The sequence below is a fragment of the Strigops habroptila genome, chromosome 4, assembly GCF_004027225.2.
Source record: "Strigops habroptila isolate Jane chromosome 4, bStrHab1.2.pri, whole genome shotgun sequence".
In the NCBI taxonomy this organism is placed as follows: domain Eukaryota; kingdom Metazoa; phylum Chordata; class Aves; order Psittaciformes; family Psittacidae; genus Strigops; species Strigops habroptila.
The window spans coordinates 21781307-21799072 of record NC_046358.1 but is presented as its reverse complement, the minus strand read 5'-3'; the positions used below and the strand labels follow the sequence as shown (position 1 = coordinate 21799072).

General features: G+C 41.0%; 1 protein-coding gene across 6 annotated transcripts in view; it reads left to right on the top strand.

The window, feature by feature from the left end:
- Nucleotides 1-601: 601 nt before the first annotated feature.
- Nucleotides 602-17766, top strand: part of ASPG (asparaginase) — a 46615-nt gene continuing 29450 nt past the window's right edge. For 3 of the 6 annotated variants that reach the window (XR_003991112.1, XR_003991113.1, XM_030484077.1), the window contains exons 1-6: nucleotides 610-819; nucleotides 6492-6621; nucleotides 10155-10266; nucleotides 13083-13208; nucleotides 14644-14727; nucleotides 15788-15914. Coding sequence is in view for 2 of the 6 variants with exons in the window: in XM_030484077.1 (XP_030339937.1) it covers nucleotides 636-819; nucleotides 6492-6621; nucleotides 10155-10266; nucleotides 13083-13208; nucleotides 14644-14727; nucleotides 15788-15914 (763 nt within the window). In the remaining 4 variants the exon portion in view is untranslated. Of the gene's footprint in view, nucleotides 820-6491; nucleotides 6622-8045; nucleotides 8134-10154; nucleotides 10267-13082; nucleotides 13209-14643; nucleotides 14728-15787; nucleotides 15915-17766 lie in introns of those variants that run through there. The other 3 variants (XR_003991115.1, XM_030484076.2, XR_003991114.1) reach the window with 3 other exon arrangements.

Genomic DNA, 17766 nt, shown 5'->3' with positions numbered 1-17766 from the left:
CAGTATTGTACCAGACTGTCCCCATCCGGCTCACCGCTTAAGGCACAGCGTGAGGGTGGAAGCTCTTTCCTCTCTTCCGAGTAAACCTGGGTGAAAACCGAGGGTCAGATTAGGAAACAGAAACGGAGGGCAGGGATGCTTTTGGAGATGCATGGTAGGCACCAGCCACTTCAGAGGCCAAGTAAGCAGAGGAAGCTCCTGCCTTCTTCCCCAACAGCTTTCTGGAAGAGAAAAGGGACGACGCCGGTGTTCTCCCCGGGGCTGACCCCGAGCCCTGCCTACCCCCTTCTCCTCCCCCGGCCCGAAAAGCGCCGCTGCTCTCCGCTCTCCTCCAAGCGTGAAGGACCTTGACGTTTCCGCGGGGGGCGAGGCCGCAGCGGCGCAAAGTACACGGGGAGGCGCTGCACGCTCCGCTCCCTCGCCTCAGCCGGGGTTCGCAGCCCCGCGGCCGCCCCGGCCCTCGAGCTGCCGCCACCGCCTCCTCACGGCAAGCTCCGCCCCTGAGGCAGCGCCGTGGCCCGGGCAGGCCCCACCCCGCTGCCTGCCCGGCGGGGCGGGAAGGGGCGGCCCCGCAGTCACCCTATAACTCCCCGTTCGGCGGGCGGGCGGGAGGTAGCGGTTCGCTCGGGAGCGGGATGGAGGCGGGAGCGGCGGCACGGCACCCCGCGGGGCCGCGGTCGCTGGGCAGAGCCCTGGCCGGCCCCCGTCCTGAGGAGCGCCCCGGCTGCCCCCCGGCCGCCGCCGGCGACTCGAAGGCCGAGGCGCGGGTGCTGGTCATCAACACGGGGGGCACTATCGGCATGGTGCAGGACGACAAGGGTGAGGGGGCCCCGGGGGGAGCGGGACGGCGGCGGGGTCCCCCGCAGGGTGCGCTGGAAACCGGCCTGGAGGGGGGTGCTGGCGGGCGCCGGGCCGGGGGTTGCGCCGCTTGGCTGAGGCCGAGACTGGCGCTTCTTTAACTTAACAGCCCTGCTTTGTGACCGCTCTCCCTGGCGCGGTTTGTGGTTCAGCATCCCCGGGTTTCTCGTAACTGGTACGAGCAACGCCAGAAGCGTGTGTGCCAACTTCTAATCCGCTGTTCCTACCAGCTGGTTATTTGGGGGGCTTAGTTGATAGGCATCCTTCTGACAAGTGAGCCTCACTGCTAGTTAGAGCAGGTTTCGGCGGAGGACAACGTGTTTCCTGAAGCATGAGTTCTCCTCTCCACGCACTGAAAACGAAACCGGCTTAATTGTACCGGTCATGCGGTCTTTTTTTAGCCCTAAAAGATCATGTGCCTCGGATTCCCACTGGGAAGAGCGTAGGCTGTTGGAGGTGGTGGCCGTGTCAATGATTTTCAAGTGGTGACCTGGCAGACAGAGCTGATGCAAGAGTGGCAGCATGCACAGGTACTGCCAAGTGTCCTAGCAAGTGAGATCAGATGCAGCATCTCTGCTCACCTGCCTCTGGGCAGGCTGCTGCTCTCGGACCAGCTCTTGACTTCCTCCAAGAAATCATTGAGGAGTTCTGCTTTACAAAGGGAATGTGAGACTTATGTTGATAAAAGGCTGGACATGCCAAACCTCCTCCCACCAGCTGAAAAATGTTGAAGTCTCAGTGTGCTGCCTGCATTTTACACGGAAGCTTCTTGGGTATATACTTAGAGATATATGCTGTGTTTTCAGGTGCCACTAAAACTAAATGTCAGCAGATAGGTGCCTAAATTCACCTAACACCCCCTCAGGTCCCCAGTCCAGAAGCTAGTTGGAGTGGCACCTACGCACCACTAGGCCCTCACTCAGTAGGCACACATCCCAAGGGATGCCAGAAGCATCAGCTAGCTAACATATCTGGGAAAAGGAATGGATTTTGGCCAGGTCTGACTTGCTGCAGGGCTATGCGTTTGCCGGTGTTGGTATAAAGGGAAAAGGGGGGAGGGAAGCTGTCCAATTTTGATGAACATCTATTCAGTTTCCTTCTTCCTTCACTTGAGGGGCAGTGGAGCATCCCAGGGCTTCAAGAGCCTGTGTCTGTTTAGGTTCAGAAGCACAGGTACTTGTGTTGCCTGCTACAGAATTTCAAGCCCCTGCCTGAAATTTACAAAGGGCTTTGCCTCAGAGCTTCCTAGACTAGTTTGTTGGGGTTTTTTTCCTAATACATATCCTTCATTCTCAGAAGACAGTGGCTGGCTGATCCTTATTATTGTAGGGAAGATGCTCTAACGGGTTGTTCTGCTTTGGTTTTTATGGCTGTCATCTTTGTGTTTATCAAAGTTATTAAAAAAAAAGTCTGTATTTCAAGTGACATGTGGTGACTTTCCTCTCTGTCTGCATTGTTTATTCTAAAATAATTTCCTACTTGTACTGGCTCAGCTTCCTAAACACCTTTCTTAAAGCAAATAAATTAAAATGACGTGTCTCATTCTTTTATAAATTAACTATTTTTATTTTCTTTTGCGTAACAAGTGTCAATCATTAAAGCATGTGCAAACAATCTTGTAGTTATGATCCAATGATGCTGACTTGCTACATCCTGATAAGAGTTTCAGCCTGCTTTTCATGCACAGACCTAGCAGCTGAGCAGCCAGGGTACTTCTTTCAGAACATTTGGCAGTCTTTAGCGTGCAGATAGAAGCTGGTGAAAGGAAAGGCAGCGTGCTTCAAAGGCAAGAAGAATAGAAGCTCATGTCTTTTACTAATTAATGAATAGAAAATGCCTGTTTACAACCATACCAAGTGTTTTATTTCAAGCAAGGTGAACGGAAGTAGCTTCTTTGAGCTGCATGAAACCATTCATAGCAGCAACTGCTCAAAGTGAAGGGATCAAGCTAGGTTTCTACCTAACTAATTTCTGTCTAGGCTTACAAGCTTTTTCATGGCCTTCCCAGTTGCTGGGAGAAGACGGTTTCATGCTTAATATCTGACAGTTTTGAGAGACCTAATGCATTCTGCAAGGAATACGTTCCTGTGCAGAACTGCCCCCATGTGCAAGACGGATACAATCACATTCCCTCGGCTCACTGTGCATGTGTGGAGCGATTATCATCATCATACCTGGTTGTAAACCTCCCGCAGAGGTTCTGCAGTTGACCTGTGCACATGTGGCCACTCCGCCATGTCTTGGACCTGTTGGACTTTCTGCACACCTACAGGTTACTGTGCAGGAGTAATTTTCAAAGGATGGATAGTCTGTTTCTGTTTGTGAGTTGGGTGACAACCAGACTCAGTTGCAGACTCTCTAAGTATTCATGTTTTTGTTGTCAAGCCATTTCAGTGCATTTTTTAAATTTCTTCCTTCTGCTTCCTATGACTTATTTCCTCCTACAACAGCCTCTATTGGCTTATTGGTAGCTCATTTCAGAAAGACAATCTTACTGCACTCCTTAGTGAGGTTACTGTGATACTAATCTTTGCATCAAGTTTGTGTTCATGTTCTCCTGGCTGGTGCCTTCAGGAAGATTTAACCTGAAATATTAAGAGAAAGAACATCCAACAAATAGAAGTATAACTAAGTTAAATCGCACAGAAAGATTACTTATCTTGGAACAGAGTCTGCCTGGGTAACTTAGTTAATTATGTGTCTTTTCTAGACGTACAAGACTTCCAAAGGACTGACTGCTGTACTCCAAACCTTCTTCTGTTTGAAACCTATTCACCTTTCTGAAAGCTCCAAGTACTGCAGCTGCAGAAATCAGTATTTTGGAGAACACTTTCTGCTTCTCTGCCTTTGCAAAATATAGTTGTTACTTTTGGGATCTGGCAGCATAGGTGTGTGTGCCATGTGTATTAATAATCCTAAAAACTGGTTTAGTGAAGTTCTTTGTATGCCTTAGCATGGAGAGTTTGTTAGGATTTGGGATGATGACTTCAGCATGCTCATGTATGTTATGGTCCTTCTTCCCCGTGCCTGTGGTTTTGCTGGTGCAGAGCCCCCCTGACATAGCTGCATCAGACTTTATTCAGCTCCCTCTTCTCTGCTGCAGCACAGGTTATAGGATATCTCAATTGGCAAGTAGCTGTAACTGTGTTACCTATGGCACCAGGGTGAAAAGCAGAATTCTTGACTGGAGATAAGACAGAACCATCCTTGTTCTCCTCAGTCACAGTTGCTTGTTTGCTCTTCTGCCTTTGTCCATCCGCTTTGTGATGCTGGGATTGGCCAGCTAAAGTGGGAGAGGACAGAAGTTGATGAGAGTTATTGGGACAAGTAGCACAGCCTTCCTCTTCTCTGCAGGGGCGAAGTTGCTTCTAATACTTGGTTAACAAGCTTGGCTCACAAAAAATGTTTTCCATGCATAGTAAAGTAGAAGTATTCTTAAAACAGTGGCACTTGAATTCCCTCATGTTTGCTTCTTGAAGCTGTAGAGCAGAAATGCATGGATGTGTTTAGGGGACTGCATAGGTTGCAAGTGGGCAACATTCTGCAGAATGTCTTGAAAAAGAGGTTTAAGTTCTTTGGAAGCAATTACAGAAAAATCCTGATAGATTTGTGATTAAGAGATGAGGAACTGCTATTTATACAGAAGTGATTTAAGAATATTAACATACATCAGCTCTCTGGTTCCTGGAGCAAATACAGAAAGTAAACAATCTAATCCATTGTCAATATTCAGAGCAAGATGAGCATTGGCCAAACAAGAATAATCAGAAAATACCCAGAAAACACTTGAAACTGGACTGAATTTCAGAGCCAAAATGACTCTGTGCCAAAGAACAGCAGAAGTGGCCATTTATGACTAAGCTAGGAACATCCTTAGTAGCAAAACCAGGGATTATAGTTGAATGAACGAAACAACCAAAGCTTGAAAGTGTGTTAAGTGTATTTTGTAAAACAAAGTATTCCGGCAGGAATCCAAGCAAATCCACTCAAATGCTGTTGCCATCCTGTGAGAAAGTTGGCTACGAAGAGGCCTGCTGCTTCATTTAAGGCAAGCCAGGAAGGAGATTAGGGAGTTCTTAAGGATTTTTCTGACAGTTTGGAAAGTAAATGGGTAAATGGAAAAAGATAGAAATAGTATTGAAAATACTCTGTGGTTTGGAGTATTTACTGTTTGAGGGTGAAGCAAAAAAAAAATAAATAAGGATGCTAACTTGGATGAGAATCATGTTCAAAACAAACAGAAGAACTATGAAGACGGAGAGGATTACCTGGCTTCAAACTGGGAACAACTAGAACTAGCAGAAGTAGAATGATGTGGTTTGGGAGTTTGTTTGCCATCCGAACAGGTGGTATAAGACACATTCACTGCAATTAAACTGAACTGGACAGTAATGCCAGTAGAATCTTGAAGTCAAGAAGGAAGTGCCTCTGATGGAAGTTCCTTGAATGAAGAACATCCCAAAAAGTCAAATTTAAGAAAACAAGAGTGGCTTCTGACTCTGGACACCAGGACTGTCACTGTCGTTCCTGAAACAGGGTACTGGGAGATGGGATGCAAGTTAGATTCACAAGTGAACTCACTTCTATGATTCTGAGGATTGTAACATGAAAAATGTAGGTGCCTTTTTGGCAAAGAGAATGGCATACAGATTCCTTTTGAAATACCTGGTTGTAACCAGGACACTTGTAGATCCAGCAAACACTAAATGTCGTTAGGCTAGTTTAAGGGGCAGAAGACTTACAAAATTAGGCCTGACAATTAGGGCCCCTGACACAGAGAAAGACACCATCATGAGCAGGGAGAGGGTGAACAGAGTTTAAGATGCATCCACATATTTTACTTTTTCTATTCAGCAGCTTATGCACATTCTCTACCTCTTGTCAATTGAGATGTTCAGTCATAAACCCACTAGTGGAAAGAATTTATTCAAGAGAGAGTGATCAGAGCACTTAGTTAAAACTTCGGGAAGCTGATGTTTCTCTATCTCTACATACAGATCTTTGTATCTTTCAATGCTCAATACCTACTGTGGGGTTTGATTTAGATTTCTATTTATTTTTTTCTCCCTGGAGGTGCTATTGCCATTGATAGACATAACATGCAGCCTTTCAGTGTAGTCATACTACTAATTTGGTGTTTGTGCCAATACTGCAGTAGGCTAAGAAGTTGAAGTATCACAACTTGATAGTACAAAGTAATGCTCAGCGTTTTGTAAGTCTTCTGCCACTTCCTCTGCCACAGGTAGAGAATAGCTGTGGCAAATGTAAAAGAGAATGGTAGCTTTTTGCTACAGTTGCAAAAATTGGCTTCCTGCCCATACTGATGATCGGTATCTGCACACAAGCAACAATTAAAACCAAGTAGAACATAACTATTTTAAATTGAGGAGATTTGTAACATTATTTCTCTTAAAGAAAGGATGGATTTATTCAAGGCAAGAAAAGAATAACTGCACAGAGATTTATTGGTTATATTTGGTTTTCATGTTCTTAAATTGGCGATAGGCTATTTAAATTTAATTTGAAAGGATGGGCAAACAGCTGTGTAACTTGGCTTCTTCCCTTCTTACTGTGCCACTTCCTTCCTTCCATTCCTGCACCATTATTTACTTTTTTTTCTCTTTATTTTCAAGGACTTGCTCCTGAGGCAAATAAATTAGTAAGCAGCTTGAAAACAATGCCAATGCTGCATGATGAGGCATATGCCCAGGAAACAAAACTGAACAGCTTCCATGAATTTCCAGAAAACACACTGGTGCTGCCGTAAGTACGTTTTCACTGGGGAGTGGGAGGGCTAGGAATTGTTTTGCTAATCTTCAAGTAATTACATCACCAAACATTAAATGTGACGAATACATTATGAGATTAGCAAAAATGCTTATATTTACTTAAAAGGAAAAAGCCTATCATGTCTGTTTTGATACGTTTGCAATGAAGTGTCTTACAACTGTTGGAGAAATAACTTCTTAATTAGGCAACAAGGAACCATTTTGGTAGCTTAGTGCTGCATTTGTTTTCTTGTATTGGATATTAATTTGCTACTGTACAAACATACAAACATTCTATAGAACCTAAGCAAACAGTATATACAGCTCTGTGTGAATTACCTTCAGCATATGTCTGAAAAAGTAGCATCTAATTAATGCATCTGTGAATAGGCCTCATGCTTTAATTTTGCAGGCCTTCTGTTTTTAAAAAACCTAAAAGCTGATTGTCTTTCACAAATTTATGCAACATTATGATAATAAGTGGTGGGTTTACGATTAATCTGCATCGCTTCTTAACTGTTGGGCAATGATTAATAAGCTTATAAGTTTTATTTAGAAGGCAGTATGCTAATTTGAGATATTCCCCAGCTGTGCTGAATGACTGTACCCCTGTAAACATGTTGACTTTGCACAAAGGATGATTTTACACAGTCATTCAAATATAAATGGATCTATAGCTGTTTTGCTATAAGAGTAAAAATGGATACTCTTTAATCTTTAAGGAGAAAACCAGGACATACAAAGAAATTGTAAGGTTTATTAATTTCTTTCTATTTTGTATTGAGGTCTCTGTGTAAAGCTTTTAGAACTAGCCACTTAAAAGGCAGATGGCAAGAAAAAGGGTAAAGGGAAAAGAAATGGACTGCTGGTGAAATAGTATTGATATGAATATGCAGTTTGTGTTAAATATGATGGTAATTCTAAGAAAAATTGAGGTTTTAAAATACTGTGTTTAAAACAATAACTTTTAAATAAGGGATTTCAAATATAACAAAACTACACTAATATACCCATTTGAATCCTAAATATAATTCTGGTGCATCTTTTCCATAAAGAACAGAAGAGCTAAAAACAATCATTCCCATCAAAACCTGAGGTTTAAAAACCAATCTTATCTTGGTTTTTTGACACTGCTGAGTGCGGTTTCTGGAGGTTGGTCATGGCAATTCGCCATTTTCTCTTTTGTGCTAGCTGAGTGATATTTTAACTAGGCAGTTGAGAAATATTGTGAGTTTCTGAGGATGGAAAATAGGAGTATTTTGTGAACTTTTTATATGTGTGATGACCTCGATCTAAGATGAACAGTGTGATGTCTTTTCATAGAGAGGCATCAAAAGTCGTAGACTGCATTGGTCTCTGGTGTCGGTATGGTGTGTTTTATTTAAACGGCACATCCTCAGGGAAGCTTTCTTTTCACAGATTTTCAACTGACTTCCAAAGTTACTCTTAGCATGTGTGAATGTGATGTCCAACAAGGCAATTTTTCATGTGAAGTCTAACTTCTTAGGTACAGTATGTTAGCTGGTATGAAAAAAACCTACACATTGTTTAAATGCTCTCTGTGCTGTATGCAACTGTCTTGCAGGCCTCATAAATGGAGTGGGTCTGCAGATTTTATTAGCTGATGAACTGATAATTGACTCTTGGGTTTGCATATTTTATATAGCTATAAATATATACATAATAGCAAGTGGGAACCAAACACTATTGCGAATGCCAAGGGAAGGTAGTCAATTTTTCTGTGCTCTAAGCACCTGGTTTCAGGAACTTTTACACATCTATGCAATATTCTGGTCTTTTCTGAAGCCTTTGACTGTCTTCTGGTATAAATGTTGAAGTATCTATCACAGTTACAGCTGTCAGGGAACTTTCCATCATTCAGGCAGTGGAAAAGCATTGAGAATGCTCTGAAGGTCGTCCTGTTAAACGTGCTCCAGATAGCTCTGCCTGGAAGAGCAAGTAGGAAGAGCAGAGCTGGCCTGCTAGCAGTTCTTTCTTAGCTGTCCATTGGCCATTGCATTTCTAAATAAGAACGCATTCCAAGTAACATAAGAATGGCTGAAAATGGTTGATATTCTATCCTCTTCCAAGTTTCAGAAAGGTAGCAGAAAATAGTAATAGTAGAGGGTTTTATTACGCCAAATCTTAACTGCCAAGTTGAATTTTATATAGTTGACTTTATTCTGAGAGGTTATAAAGTAAATGTGGAGACTTGAACATGTTTTGTGGGGTAAAACACATGCTCTGTATGCAGTCCATTTGGCTGGCAAATCAAAGGTCTTTGAACAGTCAGATTTCTTGAGATAGCCAGGTGGAGAAAGGGAGACCTATGGTCCTTGGCGTCAGGAAGAGCAGACAGTGTGCTTAAAGCTGGGACAATCCCACTGTGATTCCATAGCCATCATCACCTTAGATAAGTCTCCTCCAAATGGGATCATGTACTTTTGTAGGTTGGTTGAGCATCTAGACACTCTTTAATCTTTGGTCTCCATCTGCTGGGCAACACACTGCATGAGGTTTGAAAGTGTTAGATTCCTCAGCCCCACAGGTACTTTATCCTATTGCTTGGCTACTCGGTTTTGTTTTGGTTGGGGTTTTTTTGGTTTGGTTTGGTTTGGTTTTCCCTTGCCTAGTTCCTTTGTCTTGTTTTTATTCTACTTAGAGCAGTATTTTCCCAGCTGTCAAGATTGTACTTGTGGCCAATAATTGAGGGCCAGTGAGTTGTTTATAGTGGCCTGAGGCCTTTGTTCTACACCTATGCCAGTATTTTAATATCTTTGCTATTATCACATGCTTAAACTCCACATCATAACAAGAGACAGCTAGTACCATATAGCAAACTTTAATAACAAGGTGACAACAGGCCTAATAGGCTGGGACTAGGGTTTTACAGAGTTAGCCTGTTACTAGCAAAGGCAACAGTTTACTTGAAGATCTTAACTAACCAAGAGAGCTTTTTCTGAAATCTGAGGTCAGAGAAACTGAGAAGAGTGGATCTTCTAAAGGCCACAAAAATGAATTCCAGTCATAAGACTCTTAAGAGAAGATACCCTTTGTGTCAGGAAAGGTTATCTATTTATATTTATCAAAGGATCAGAAAGTTGTTGCAACTGTTCTGTTGACTCCCTGTAAACCTTAGGAGCTTTATAGATTCCTCTCAGTAGCTTATGAAGCATTTTTAAACCTTAGGGCTTTGTATCAACTTTTGTTAGAACTCAGTTCCAAACTTAAACAAAGTAAGTCTGGGTTCTTCTTTTCTGTCTTTAGTTTTGCCAGCCCCTCTCCACCTCCCAAATTATATTTATTATTAAATTAAATTTAAGGATTTGTGCTTTAAACCACATCAAGCCATGGACTTATAAGCTTGGAACTTAATGTTCCAAATTTAAGACCATTTTTTTTGCCATATACTTGGGGGATGAGGAAGAAAATGGTGAAAACTAATGATACAAAGAAAAAATGAGAAGCAATGAGCTGATATTAGCTCTAATAATTACTTTTTCTTTTTCTAATTCTCTTTCTTCGTAGTGTCTCTAAGCAAAATAAAAGAATTTTTTACACAATCCTGGAGCTCTCACCACTGCTTGATTCTTCCAACATGACTCCAGAGGACTGGGCCAAAATTGCAAAGAAACTTGAGGTACTATGGTGAGGGATAATAATTCATTTATTGCTTAAACAGAACCATCAGTTTATCAAGTAGACTTAGCAAGATAAAACAATTCACTAGTGCTATATATATTTGTTTATTTAAAATGCAAATGTTACGTTTCTTGCTTAGTTACTTGCAAAATAACAAGTACTGTGCTTGCAAGGCCTGCCAATTTTTTTTCTTTTGAAAATGTGGCAAACTCATTAAAAATAGTTCATGAATAAAGTGATATAATACAGAATTATGACAGATAAGACATGTCTTAATTCTGTACAAGAAAATAAACAGGAAAACTGCAGCTATGATTAAATAAGGTATGTAATATGTAGATTGAGATGTTCTATAACATTGATTTAAATTCACTGTCCAAAAACGTTGAATAAAATCCTTAGGTGTAGGTGACTTAACTGAAGGTGGTTTAGTTACACATCATTTCAGTGTTCAAATAGCTTATTAGTTGGGTATTTATGTAGGAAATAATTTCATGTCTTTATGCCTTTCTTATACTGGACAAAGATGGACTTGACTAGCTTTGGCTTTGCAGCCAGTAGAAAAAATGCTATCATGGTTAGGTTTCCTACACTGGGAAATGTTTAAAGCCCTAGATATTTCTGCATGTGTAGATAAATTTGTTCCATCCTTCTCTAGCGTAAAAAATCCAGCATTTCTCTGCTCCTGTCCCTGTGTCTGAGCTTAGCTGTGCGCTTTTAAGAAAGTAGAAATGTGAAACATTTAAAATACTTCACACCAGGAATTCATATGTAGCTGTTAGAAATAAATAACCGTGGCCCTAGTAAGATATTGCTCTTCCACTCCTGCTCACTCTGTGATAGTGGGCTTTCTAGTGTAAATTTCCTTCTTCAACCAAGCTGTAGCAATGCATGCGAACAGTGTAATAATGCAGGGAATGATGCTGAAGATTCAGGGAAGAGTTTTTCACCCTTAGGTCCTCTAATCCTGGAACCACCGAACTAGGGATGATGCTTCTCCTATTGAATGCATCTTGCCAGGGCAGAGAAGAGATGGAGCTGTTGTATAGGTGGAATGCCTCTAGGATTGAGCAGGGGTGCAGCTAGCAAAAGCCCAGGGCCAAGTGGAGGAGGTGGCAATCCAATGCTGAACAGGAGAGAATTTACCTTCATTGTTTAATGGCATATTAGTTTTATTACAGAAAAAGTGTTTCTTTCTTGTACACTGAATGCAGCTTCTGTAAATAGAAATATCCAGTTTGTGTAATCCAAGTGAAATGTGCTGAGAAGAGAAAAAAACCCAAAACTTCTTCAGCTGTCCACCTTATGGATAGACACTTCGATATCACGTTCATCTTAGGCACGTACTTAGCAAAGCTTTGTGCTTTGTGCTGATGACTGTCCAACTGCGACATTCTAAGGTGTTTCTGTGGGATGTCTCCTTAATTGCCAGCCTGATCTTTTACATTATGAAGCTTAAACCAGGCTGTGTTCTTTCACATCTAATAAAGTTCATAATGCTGAAAATATTTGTGAGCATACTGATTGAGTTAAAGAGGACAAGTTGCTATTTCTGTGATCTTAGGCCTTCTTGAAACTTACTTACCTTGTTACTGTATTGTTGAATAACTATAGCATGCTTTTTGCATCATGCTATAGTTTGCGCTACGGAAAGATCTTGCAACACTGGCTGTTGTTCAGCTGGCTAACTTGTCAGAGATAAGCAGAAATCCCCTGAAACTTCCAGTAGGTAACAACACGTGGGCATGAGTAATAGTGAAGAAATAGCAAAAGGACAAGTAGAAATCTGCAGGTGAGTTTGGAGATGACCTTATTATCAGGAGATGCCTGAGATTCAGGAGATGCCTGTGTGCCTACTATAGTATAAGAAGTGTAATTAAAAAGAAATCATGTTTAATTCTATGGCACACCCATTTTTGCCCCACACTGGCACTTCATGGATCTGCTTAGACTTCTATGTAATCCTTTCCATGTTACCAAATTACATCAGAGACCTCAGTGTCTCTCACTACAGTGTTTACCACGTGCATCACTCTTAAAATTGAGGAACCAATTCCTTTTTCCTCCAAAAGCCAGCAGATGACTTTATTCTAACAGGATGAGCTGTGTGATTTATGGCTTTGCATTAAAAAAAACCTGTGTGCAACTGTATGTAGATTAAAGTTGTTATAAAATTCCTTTTTGCATCTGCACATGCCTGATAGTCTAAGAGACTTCTCAAAACCCAGCAAGTTTATGTACATTAACGAACAACAAAAGCCTCTTCATCCCTTATTGCTGAAGTCACGTACTGCTGCAGAAAGGATGACTTTTTAACAGAAGAGGGCACTCTTACACTGGCAGTTTGCCTGTCTGCCACTGGGATTAAATGGACTGTTTTTTCTATATGCTATGATAGCCTTGGTTTGCCTAATCTGTTCCTGTAAATGGTGTAATCCCTAAAGTAAAAGCGGCAACAAGGAATCAGACTATATACGACTAATTTGCATATGTTAACATTCCTGTTTAAAGCCATTGCTAAGCTTTTCTTAATTAGCAATCTTCTGGTTTAAAAATGCTGCATTAATATGTATACATAGAAGAACCCCTTTGACTGTTCCATAATTAGAATTGCTGGCTCTAGTGCTTAGTGTCCTATTAACCCTTAATTGCATTTAAACTGAAAACAGGATAACTTTCGGAGGAATTATGTGTGTAGCACCCTTTAAAGTATTATGCTGTTGCTTGTGTCAGTGGAAGTAATGCAGTATGTACTTTACTTGCTGATGCCAAAGCATTGCTCTAACAATGTGAAAACTGTCTCTCAATCTCCAGGAGCACTACGAAAAGTATGATGGTTTTGTGATCCTTCACGGCACTGATACCATGGCATATACAGCTTCAGCCTTATCCTTCATGTGTGAGAATCTGGGTAAAACTGTTGTTCTGACAGGATCTCAGGTAATGGACTTAATTTGAAAGTGAAGTCAGAAGCCTCATTTTTGGTTTTTATATGCAAAGCTAGGTATATCCTGATTATCACTGTACAGTTTAGGAGTGCAGGGCAGGCCTCTGGCCAGGGTGAATGGTCACAGTGCTGATAGAAATTAGTGAGAATTGACAGGCTCACCAGCTGAGGATCTGCCCCATAATTTTATCATTAATGACTTTACAACTCTGTACTAAATCAGACCAGTAGTTCATTATGGCTGGGGCCAGATGCTTCAGAGAAAGATATAAGAGGCTGTCATTGGCCATTGTGTATTAATCGGTTTATGAGAAGCATCTTTCCCGCCTCAGGTGGCTGCTGGTTGTTAGCTGTCTTTTTTTCTTTTAAAACCCTGAAGCTGATTATTTCTTACTTCATCGGTTGTTATCTTGTTGCATTCTTTATGGTTTTTTTTAATAATCCCTAAGCATTAGATGCATTTTTGATCATTTTTGTTCCATCGAACATGGTCTGTTTCCTTTCCTCTAAAGACCATATTTATTAATTTTCATACTCTTAGCTGGCGATCAGCCCTTTGCATATTGTCTGAGGGGGAGGGGTTGTCTTACTAGAATAGCTTGCTTGAGTGTAAAATACAGCTCTAATCACAAAGGAAAGATGAAACATCACACTGTAAAATTGCCCTCCCCATCTCATAACTTCCCTTTCACATGTGGTCTATTTGAAGTCAAAATACAAAAGTCTAGGAAGGAATCGGCTCCCACTTACTGTCTTGACATGGGGCAGTCTAGTTGTGATACATCATATTCAAGGTTTTACTTTCTTTTTGGGTTTATTGTTTGGAGATCTGCCCGACATATGATCTAGCAATGGAGCATGTGATTTTTTTTTCATTGCCGAAAGGAGCTCTGAGTCCTGTTAATAAAGAGACAATCTGAAAAGACATGGAAGTCGTCACTCAGCAGACCAAATTTCTGTTTCTAATCTTGTCCTTTTCTGTCCATAATAACCTGCTGGCTCAGTTTTTCAATACTATGTGGAAAGATGGTGCAAGAGAGCTGTTGTGAAGCCTTGAGTGGCAGTTCTGTATGATCTGGGGCTGTTGCTTTTTCTCGGTACAATCATTTCTCCCATGCTCAGTCACATTAACTATGCCTGCTTTCTATTTTTTATATTTTCCCTGAATCAGTCTTTTAATCTGCTTAATCACACTAGAATCATCTCTATATTAGCTTTTAAGCACTTAAATTATAAAAGTCTGCTAAGCACAGAGGGAAATCCTACCATCTGCTGCAGTCTAAAATAGTTTGGATTAAGAAGGAAACTTTGTCATAAATCATTGATACATAAATTATTCATGTATTTGTATTGCATAAGTTGGACTCTTTTTCTGCTACGTAGGCTTTACATAAGGGACAGGGTGTAATTTCAGTCTCTGCTCTTCAGGTACCCATATACGAGTTACAGAATGACGGCCGAGCCAACCTTCTGGGGGCACTGCTATTTGCTGGGCAGTTCGTGATTCCTGAGGTGTGTTTGCCTGTGAAGACAGTCTCAGAAGCTGCTTTTCTCCCTTTAGCAGGACACATACTTACATACTCAAAATATCCGGTAGACAGTAAGGAATTGCACTTAAACAGGAAGATAAATGGATTCCGCTGAGGTTACAGACATTTCCATGGCAAAGCACATGCTGTTTTCTCAGGAGTTATATCCCATTTTGCCCACATACAATCTATAAAGACTGTCAAGTCTGAAATGTAGCTTGCAGCAGACTTGGAATCAGAGGTTCCCTTGCAAAAATGTGGGATCTGAAACACTTGTAAGTCATGTTTTAGACTGAAAGTTACTTTGAAGTTTTAAAGTTGCTCTAGAACTGGTAGGAGTGTCTTTTAGCTCTAGTTCCTGAAGTGTCGAGGATGATATATATACTGTATGTGGAAGTACCTTCATGGTCTCAGCACCCTGCCTTTAAAGATGTTGGTGCTGCACAGTCCAGAATCAGAGAGAAAACTAGTCAGGTTACACCTCATTTCGTTTTTGCCATGCTCTCAAAGCCAGTTCTCATAAGACAATAGCAATAGCTGGCTGGCCAAGATCTTCATAACTAGTAACTTTGAGGTACCTCTTTTCCTTCAAATTTCAATTGACAGACTTTAAGAGTCCTGAGAAGGAATCTGTTCACGTGTGGTAACTCTTTTGAAAGTTATCCTCATTTTCACCAGGCCTTTGTTACAGTTTTGCACTCTGAATTTGGATATAACTGATGAACTTCTTGAAAAGTCCACACTGTTTCTTTCTTCTACCTCTGAAGTGGACTCAGGCACATTTGCTGTCTCCTAGACTATGCCTCATGAGAGGATTACGAAACTAGTTAGCTCTTAACTTGTTTTGTTCTTAAATTCTTAAACCAATGTGTGACAGATGTGCCAACTCTTTTTGAAAGGGTAAGAGTTGTAAACATCTACTAGCCTCTGAGTTGCTTTAAAGATTTAGAAAACACTTTATAAAGGACGAACTACAGTATTTATCTACTGAATCTTTTAATTGCTGGCTTATTCATAGACCTGTTTCTTTACTTGTCTTGCAGGTGTGCCTGTATTTTTATAATAAACTGTACAGGGGAAATAGGGTGACTAAGGTGGATGCTGCGAGTTTCAATGCCTTTTCCTCACCTAACCTGCCTCCACTTGCAAATGCTGAGGTTGATATTACAAGTAAGCAACATCATCTCTTAAGCCTTGTAATGTATGCCGCATGCAATAGAACTCTAGCTGAGAAGAATCTGTGCCTGTGTAGTTGGAATGCTGTTTTAAACTCAAAATATCTTTGAAAGCCTTGTAGCTTGCCTCCACTTTATCTGCTCTGAAACTGTTTAAATATTAGTAAGACAGAATTTATGACTCAACTGCATTTATCTCTTGAACGTAGATGTGAGCTAGCTAGACTGACTTTGACTAAAAATCCAGACTAACCAGAGGGAATGTTGCCCCTGTGCCATGAAAATGCTTGCTCTGAAGATAAAAATGAGAGTGAGGACTGAAAGAACAACGAATTTAATCTCGTTAATGACCATGTTGGGCTCCAAAATCAGGCAAAAGATTGCAGAGTACATGCAGCTTCCACAGATTCTGCTTGATTCATGTCATTGTGTAAGATGTTTTGTTGGATACGTAGGACCTGTCTAAACTGCAAGCACGCTGAAAACAGCAGACCCAGAATATGCACTGTGTGAAGTTTTTTTTCCCCTCAAAGTTACTCAGGCTCCCTATAATTCCTATGTGTCTGGTTTTTTAGGAGGGGAAAAACTGCATGAAGATTTCAGTATCCATTTGCAAAGTCATTATCACACTTGGTGTCTGTTCTTGAATAAATTACACCCTTTATATGGAGAGGGGAGAGACACATTTGGAATCTAGCCAAATGAGGAGTTGCCAGAAAGCATACTAAAGGACAGTTTTAAAAACATAACATGTTATGCGAGCTGGTTTTGGATAGGGTGGGCATATTAAAAAGGAGTAGCCCTTGATGATGATCTCCATTATCACAAAAAATAGGAATAGGAGGGGGTTCCCAAATTCTTTTGCTAGGTGCCATTAGTGGCAGTAGGAGATGTAGCCCTGTGCTGTGCAGCATGCCATTCTGAATGGTTTCTACTACTAGAGAGAGACATTCTGCAATTTGGAAAAATAAGCTTATCCCTTCTGCCTAATGAGTGGGAGTTACTTAAAGTTTCAGGATCCAAGTGCTGTGTTTGTAGCAGCCAGATACAAACTCAGGAAGCCTGTGAAATATTGTAGTAGTCCATAAGACGTCTCTCAGTTAGAGAGTCTGACACTGTGGTATTACTGTGCTGTGTCCAATATGGTGTATCTGAAATCAAGAAGAATACTTTCAGTTGACTGCTGCAGTAAACTGGGGCGAATCTTCTTTCTTGGATTTTTATGAACTGCATCAAATAGGGTATAAATAAATTCCATTTACTGACTGATCAATAATGAAATCAAGCTGTAAATTGTATGCTATTTCTCTCTTGGATTTAAATGAACTGTTCTGTGATTCCTTGCCTATATTAGAAAAATGAGAAAGTTATTAAGTACTTCCCTTGGCCCATATTGGGTCCCATTATGTTTTCAGCAGAATGACCCATTGAGATCAGTGGGAATTTCTGATTTAAAAAATGCTGGTGTGATAGGCGCTATTTTTATTTGTTTCAGTTGATTACCCAGTTAGGGTAGCATCATTTATCCAAGGTGACGGTGTCACTATTGAAGGATTGTTTCATTTTGAAAAAACATAGTTTATAGTATGGGCAATCTACTAGTGCTGCTTTATTTTGTCCAAAGTAATTGTTTGAAACATAGCTGTCTCCCTTGAGTTTGCTTGTTCAATCCTCATATGAAGCCTTCATAGAGACAAGGAACCACCTGGGCTTTTACCAAACCAAACAAATTTAGCGTCTTTTAACTTTTTTTTTCTTTTTTTCCAAATGACTTTCTATAATGTGTCTTAATCCTCCCGTAGACTGGGCTGACTCTTGCTGCTTCAGCATTATGGAGAGCAGCCTGA